The following is an 8,353-nucleotide window of genomic DNA, read 5'->3' on the forward strand; positions in this document are numbered from 1 at the left end:
GGTGGCAGATACTGGTTGGAATCGAGTGTAGTATACTGGAGGTTATTTAGGATGGCATTACTGTATACTTATATGATATAGAGAGTGGCTGTTTGCTGCTTCGTATGGACAGCAGCATGCTCGTGTATTATGAAGGGCAAGTTAATGCACACCAGAAGTGCGCCGTGAGGCACGTGCGTTCCATTGTCTTACCGTCCGTGCGCTGTCGCATTCCCAATAGTGCATTTGCTTGATGCCGCTCTCTCCTGAGCTCCAGTTCCAGCGAAGTGGCGACAAGTTCATCTCGCTATCTTGAGTGGATGTATATATATACGTATTAACATGTGATGTTTCAGTCTTCGTAGAGCAGGAACGAGCACGGCGACACAGCACTGGAACTTGGAGGGAAAAAAATCCATAGTTTTGACAGTCAAAGTTTTTACCGGCCAAAAAAAAACCATGCATCAAGCTCATCCCTTTGCTCTGGTCTTGATCACCGTGCTGTCTTGGCAGATGGTTAGGTGAGTTTGATCAGTTGTTAATGACCATCCAAGATGACCTCGTATTTTGTTTTATTAATTGATGGCACAGTCTTCATCCCACCCGCCTCCCTTGCTCTCTCCTATAGGTATATGCACATACATCGACTTGAATTGAATTGAATTGACTTGAATTGAATTGAATTGCATTGAATTGAATTGAATTGAATTGAATTGAATTGAATTGAATTGAATTGAATTGAATTGCATTGCATTGCATTGCATTGCATTGCATTGAATTGAATTGAATTGAATTCTTATATTTCACGACAAATCACGACATACAAATACAATACATTATCATCACTGGGTAAGCAATATCGAAATCATAAAAATCAGTTCAAAGCATAGAAAATATTTATCAATTCAACAAAGATTTAGCTATACACATGTACCTCATTTTCATCTTATGCCTTTTTGCGGCGGAATCCATCGCTGACTTTGTATAGATCTGCATGTTTAAGACTTTCCACAGTTTTTATGACCTGATTTCTCTCTCTCTATTACTCTCCCTTCCTTCTCCCGGACTCTTTCCGTCCATTTATTTACCTCTACCCGGCTCCACCTCTAAAAAATAATGTATTGATCGTTGAGTAGCTTTCTGCAAAGAGAGCGCCACAAATCAATTTCGGAGGAGTTGCGGATGACGCGAATATAGATGGAAGAGGCTGAAATCTGTTTTCATAGCTTTGGGGCTCTCGCAGGGTATAATCCGGCAAGTGCGGTTTGCAAATATAGGGTATTCCCCTCTTTAAGGTTTGAAGGTGACTGAAGGTATCATCAGCATAAAAAAATGTCACTGCGTTCTTTGTGTATGTATGTATGTGTGTGTGTGTGTGTGTGTGTGTGCGTGTGTGTGTGTGTGTGTGTGTGTGTGTGTGTACTTGCATGACTGTGTGTGAATCAGTTTCAGGTTTTTTTTTTTTCAAAATACATTTTAGACCAAATCAGTCGTATTGAAAACGTCACTAATACTTGTTTTGTGAGCGTGCAAAAGCTCGATTCCATCAGGCTGTCTATAATAATGTGAAAGTGTTAGCGCAAGAGCTTGCTTTAGCTTCATATTGAAAATTTTGTAACAATGAGTATGTCTTGGAATATGCTGTAAAATGTATACTAATAAAACATTAAATGCCACTATCACTGATAATATTATCGTACATATCAAACTTTGCATACTAACTGATATTGTATATTGATCAAAAAGGAAAGAGCAGGTGGGCTTCATTGATTCACATATTCTCAGAGATGAAACTTTATATAGCTGACATTATTATAAACTATGTAGTCAACAACACCAAACCCTTTTTGATACAGTGAGTGAACGCATCAAGGTCAAACGGATTCCATGATGACTATTTTAAGTATCAATGAACACCATAAACATCCTAAATATAAAGTGCAAGACTGAAACCGGGGTTGATTTAAAAATTCTGAGATTCTTGGAAATTACTACCAGCTATAATAAGCGTTACTATGGGGATCTACTATGACACCAGCAGTTGACGAAAGCTATAGAACATGACTAGGCCTATTATGTTTATCGTAATTACGAACTCCGCGATTCTGTGTTTGTATGGATGTTTGTTGTTTGTATTTTACGAAAAAGTACCATACCGATAAGGCCACAATGTAGTCCACATATGAATATTTTATTCTATAAAACGTTCATACTGTCAACAAATATTAGTAATATTGACATCGCTAACACTCACACTAAACACCTGCGTAAATGATAAGAAAAATGAAACATAGCCCCAGATGATTAAAGTCCCCTATCTACAATGATCTACCATAGCTGAAAAAATCCAGACCATAAACATGACCAAAAAATAAACAGTTATGACCAACAAGAGACCCGCGGGTCTAGCGCTCACCTGAGTATCGCAAGTTCACCTTTCACGCAGTCACTAATCTTATTCACAGCTCTACCAAAATTTGACCAGGCAGTCTCAAGTAGAAGATGAAAATGTACAATAAGGGCCCAATTTTTTTAAGATTCCTTAATTTGGGGGGATTGGGGCCCCCGGGGCCCTCTGGGTGGGGCATGGTGCCCATTTTGATAAATTGAGATCCTGACCCCCTAGGGATGCTACCTGCCAAGTTTGACAAAAATCCATCATGAGGTTTTCAGGAGGAAGATGAAAATGTACAATTCAGGCCCCCATTTGGACCCTTCCAACCACCCCCCCCCCTACCCAAGAGGGGCACCCCTGGATCTCCTATGAACAAACTTGAAACTACAGTCATTAATGCACTCACTCATAGTATTATCTCAGCTCTATAACTTCTGATTCTAGAGAAGATTTATAAAGATTCCTTCATTTGGGGGTTTGGGACCCCTGGGGGCCCCCTGGGTGGGGCATGGTGCCCATTTTAACAAATTGAGATCCTAACCCCCTAGGGATGCTACCTGCCAAGTTTGGTGAAAATGGGTCATGGGGTTCTTAAGAAGAAGATAAAAATGTACAATTTAGGCCCCATAAGGACCCCTCCTCACCCCCTCCCCTGGGTCCCAAGGGGGGCACCCCTGATTCTGCCATGAACAAACTTGAAACTACAGTCATCAATGTACTAACTCATAGTATTAACTTAGCTCTATCACTTCTGGTTCTAGAGAAGAAGATTTTTGCGGATTCCTTAATTTTGGGGGGGTTTGGGCCCCCTGGGGGCCCCCTGGGTGGGGCATGGTGCCCATTTTAACAAATTGAGTTCCTAACCCCCTAGGGATGCTACCTGCCAAGTTTGGTGAAAATGGGTCATGGGGTTCTCAAGAAGAAGATGAAAATGTACAATTTAGGCCCCATTAGAACCCTTCCCCACCCCCCTCCCCTGGGTCCCAAGGGGGGCACCCCTGATTCTGCCATGAACAAACTTGAAACTATAGTCATCAATGTACTAACTCATAGTATTAACTTAGCTCTATCACTTCTGGTTCTAGAGAAGAAGATTTTTACAGATTCCTTAATTTTGGGGGGTTTGGGCCCCCCTGGGGGCCCCCTGGGTGGGGCATGGTGCCCATTTTAACAAATTGAGTTCCTAACCCCCTAGGGATGCTACCTGCCAAGTTTGATGAAAATCGGTCTTGGGGTTTTCAAGAAGAAGATGAAAATGTAAAAAGTTTACGCACGACGCACGACGGACGACGGACGACGGACGACGGACGACGGACGACGCACGACGCACGACGCACGACGCACGACGCACGACGGACGCCGGACGAAGGGCGATCGCAATAGCTCACTTGAGCCTTTGGCTCAGGTGAGCTAATAAAATCCTTATGACATTGCTGTTTTCATAAATAAGCCTGTTATAGCGGTCATTCACCGCAAGACAGTATAGTGACGAAATGTGCTGGTCACAATGCCGTATCATGGCGAATAGATACAGTGCATCGTCACTTCGCTGTTAACATAGGTCCTATTTTGTGCTGTAACTTGGGAGACAATCACGGTAAGGATCAATTGCACTTAGGTGCACTTTTAGGGGGGCATACAATTTGAACTGTCGGTTACAGATCATTGAACTTTGAACCCATCAACAGAATGTTGCTTATCATTTCCCATCATTATTAAGTTCACAGTGCCCCTCTCAATATACATCACTGTCTATCTTAATCACGAAATGTTATAGGACAAGTAGAATTCGTTGTAACAAGTTGCACAAAAACAGAAAGAATGTAAATGAAAATGGGTCTTTCAGAGAGAAACGCGATTCTTAATTCTTGACCAATTAAAGAATAACACGTCGATGTGGGATTTTGAAAATTATGCACCGCTACAAGCAATATCATGGCAAAGAAAAGGCTCAACGTTATTGAAAGATATTATCTTTATTTACTCGTGGAGCGCTAATAATGAAAAGCAAACTTAAGCAATACAGCGCCAAAACACAGAATGTTGAGGATGCCCAGAATCACATCATGAGATAATAGAGGATCAGAATTAAAAGTTGAAGAAAATGTTCAATTTTCTAAGAAAGATGGAGAAAAATAGGGAATCTTTAGTAGGATGATTATTCGCTATCTCTTGATGTCAGCGAAAACTGCCAAAAAGAAGAACGAGAACAAAATAGTCAAGCCACTCGTGGATACTTGAACAGCAATAGACTGTGTAATCTCCGAACGATTCAGTCTACCTATTTCCCCCAAGTATAGAGGACCCTTTTACCATAAACAAAGTCATAATTATGAATTGTACTGGTGCCCGCATCGATGGGGTCAGTATAATATCATAAATGCATACTCTGTAGGTGATCATTAATACGCAAGCACAATAGAGTTATTAGGCTCAATATCCCTCTGGCATTGCGTAACTCAGCTATGCAGTATTTATCTTCTATACGCGTGTTTGTATGCATTTTATACAGTATATCCTCCATGAAGTGCATAGGGCATAATATTTATGAAAGTAAGGTGTAAAGACAAGATCTCGTTACGGAAACATGTAAAATAATAACAATTTACAAATACGTGGACAAAATACACTTACAGCAATACTGAATTGTACATTACCTATAATCACGTAATTATTTCACATCGTTGTAGATAAGAAGGAATGATGATAGAAATTGAATATAGTATGTTGACTCCCAAACAAAGTTATTACATTTTTTTTATACAACGGAATAAAATTAGTTGGAGCGGTGAAAGTTTGTTTTGTTTTGTTCCCTTATTCTATGTCTCGAAGAAAGCGGCATCCCAATGAAGAGGTAAAAACGCAATATTGCTCAACAGACCATCCTCTACCGTAAGAAAATTGGACGATCATTCTATAAATTGTTCTCTTGTAATTCTGTGTGATGTAATTCTGTCGAAGCCAGTCCCATTTTTATCGGAGTACACTTTCCAATTCACCGACTATCGTACATCAATATCATGCCAATATCGGGAAAGTTACACTTGTAAAATTTTGCTTAGCCCCGGACCAACGGTGGGGCTAAGGGGGGGGGGGGGGGGGCCTTAGCCCCACCGTTGGTACGGGACTATCCTTAGCCCACTTTCTGTTTACACTCGTTTTTGCCAAAGTGGGCTAGCCCCACCGATAGTACGGTACTATCTGGCCCTGCAAAATAGCAGGGGTTAGCACCGCAATTGCGGTGCCAAGCAAGTGAGTGTAAACAGAACGAAAAAATAATCCTGGGCTAAGCGACGGAGACGAAGTCCGACCCTCACTGACCAATCAGAAACGAGGTAATCAAGTGCTGCCGGTGCGTGCGTGTACGTGTACAGTACACAGCGTACTTATGAATATTCATGTGGTTTGGAAAGTCCGGGGCTAAGAAATACGAGTGTAAAAAGGTCAGTTTTCTCCTTAGCCCCGGACAAGAGATAGTACGGGACTAATTGGCGAGTGTAAAAAGCTGAAAAAATTGGTACGGGACTAACGATAGTCCTGGGTCAGAGAAAGTCCGGGGTTAAGAAACACAAGTGTAAAAAGCCCTTTGGTGTGCTAGATTGCTACCTTCTGCTGCCAATATATCAAGTCCTTTATTGATATTTTCTCAACCATTGCTTTGGTATGAAGGGCCTATCAGATCGGATTAGGGGTAGAATTTTAGGCAGAAGTGATTAATGAAGAGTTATGTCTGACAGTGTCGCAGGAATTCACGCATTGGTTGTTTGTACTCTCATTTCGGCGTCCACTCGTAAGTAATGACACAGATGGGGGGTATCGTCTAGACTGCAATGGGTCAGTGGCTATTATCATGTATCGTTGGTCACTGCCCGTCAACGTCTCAAGTCACTGATGATTCTTGTCCACCAAATCTTGACCACTTTCGCTTGACTGTCCGTCGTGCTGTTTTCCTATCGATGTATATTCAATGAAAGTTGACGAACTGGTCTTGACTGCTTGGGACTATAGGGATTTCTCCATTAAAAAAAAATGAGAACTGGTATATTTTGCAACAGTCAGTACTGCAGTTTTCATCTAAATTGAATCTCCAGTATAGTCAGACATGAGTCATTGTGAGTTATAATGCTTTCTAATAAGCATCATACTGACTAGTAGTTATATAAAGATACTTTGAATCATTGTTTCACTCCATGAAATGCTCCTAACGCAGTTACTTCAGCATATCTTTAAATTCACTTCACGTTTGTTTCACTGGATCCTACATCGTCACCAAGCTGTCTAAAGGCTTGTAGTGTTATGGTGGGTTTTTATGCATCTTCACCGACAGATCACGAATTCCCGCATTTAGCTGAACTGAGAAAGCACTGAGAAAGCAAAGTGAGAGTTAATTTGATGTTAAGGCGCTTAAAAGTTTAAAGTAACCATCGTTATGATGCAAACGTATATGATGACATGACTTACTGAAATCTGCGATAGGCCTATAGCCTTCTAGATAATTTTGTATGAATGCCAATATAATTGTTCTTTGTTGATGTTACTTTCAAAAGCATCTGTTGCTTTTGGATTACATAACTCCCGAATAGCCGTCAGCTGTTTTGTTAACCTCGACATAGACAGAGAGACATTCGAAATGCGCGTGTAGCACCATCACAGACAGAGCTGCAAATGAGCTTTAAGGCTATATTGATAAATAGACTGTTGTTATCATTCATTCGTTCTAAAAAATATCCTGATTTCTTCAAAACTTGATTGTTACAAAATGTGTCCACTTTACAACTTGAAGTGCACGTCGTTAAAGCCATACTCAAAGTGCTTCTCGCTGTAATGATATGGGGCGATTGAAAACGTGCTTTGAATTTCATTTTACGCTCATCGAATGTCTAAATGGCAATCTTGTCCTCTTCGAAGGAAGCAGTTATACATCATTCACATTTTGTCATGGCAGTATTCAAGCTGAAAGCGTTCTTTTTGGTTCCAATATGGCAAAGGTTAATAACGCAGCATTCCAACGGTGTTCAAAAGGTAATGACAGGTCTGCTCACTTAACCCGTAACCCGTGGGAACTTATATACGACTATACAGTGATTGCAGACTCTCGAAAGAAACGGATTAATGCTGGTACAGCTGAAGTTTGTTTGAATGATATAAAAGAAACATAAAGGTTGGAGGGAAGTCAATGAAGAGATTTCATTCTACATTGTCAAGTCTGATGTTGATATGCTAGCTTAATGTTTTTCGAATCCTTTTTCCTTGATTTACCTTATACTTTTCACAGACCAATGTAATTCTACTTTCCTGATTTTTTTTTCTAAATTCAATTCAAAATTCAATGCATTCTTACTCGTAAACAAAAATACAATTACAGGAAATTCAATGCGGGACTTTTACATAGAAATGTATAAAGACCCCGTTATTGAGTCCATGTAAAATATGATCTTTAATTGTAACGATGTTATGATCACAGTATAGCGCCAAGAGTGTAAATCGAATCTTATTCAATTTACAATGTCATTCTCACAAGATTAGTATATACATTGCAGCAAACTCTGAAGTTACCCAATTCTTCGTATACATTCTGATGCCTAATTTCAAAATCAAAAACTGCATTCGACCAATCAGCAAAGTACAATTCCAGACAAACAAGTAAACTTGATTGTACATCAGTGTCATGGGGAAACTTTGAGAGTCCCGTTTTCATTGATCAATAAAAGTTTGAAACGCGGCGACTTCAGACATGTTATTGCATAAACAATGGGCGAAATCCTTTACAGGGCTTGCGCGAGCATAGAGTACAATGTTAATTGAGATGAATTTCTCATCCAAACGACACGTTTTGATTGTAATCAACAGCTGAGTCATCACCGTCTAGAGCTTTTAATAAATCACTTGTGATTCACTCTGTTCGGAACTGCTTTGATGTGCAACACATGAAGTGTCATACCCTGAAAAAGGCCCACATGTTTGAATCTTCGTTGATAT

The 8,353-nt window shown here is 40.2% G+C and overlaps 1 protein-coding gene across 1 annotated transcript in view; it reads left to right on the forward strand.

The window, feature by feature from the left end:
- Positions 1-401: 401 nt before the first annotated feature.
- Positions 402-8,353, forward strand: part of LOC139734687 (glycine receptor subunit alpha-3-like) — a 70,102-nt gene continuing 62,150 nt past the window's right edge. The window contains exon 1 of the mRNA XM_071645481.1: positions 402-500. Coding sequence (XP_071501582.1) covers positions 439-500 — 62 coding nt within the window. The 5' untranslated portion in view covers positions 402-438. The remainder of the gene's footprint in view (positions 501-8,353) is intronic.

The sequence above is a fragment of the Diadema antillarum genome, unplaced genomic scaffold (assembly GCF_040938485.1).
Source record: "Diadema antillarum isolate AM-2024a unplaced genomic scaffold, OU_Dant_1.0 seq00000541_RagTag, whole genome shotgun sequence".
Classification (NCBI taxonomy): domain Eukaryota; kingdom Metazoa; phylum Echinodermata; class Echinoidea; order Diadematoida; family Diadematidae; genus Diadema; species Diadema antillarum.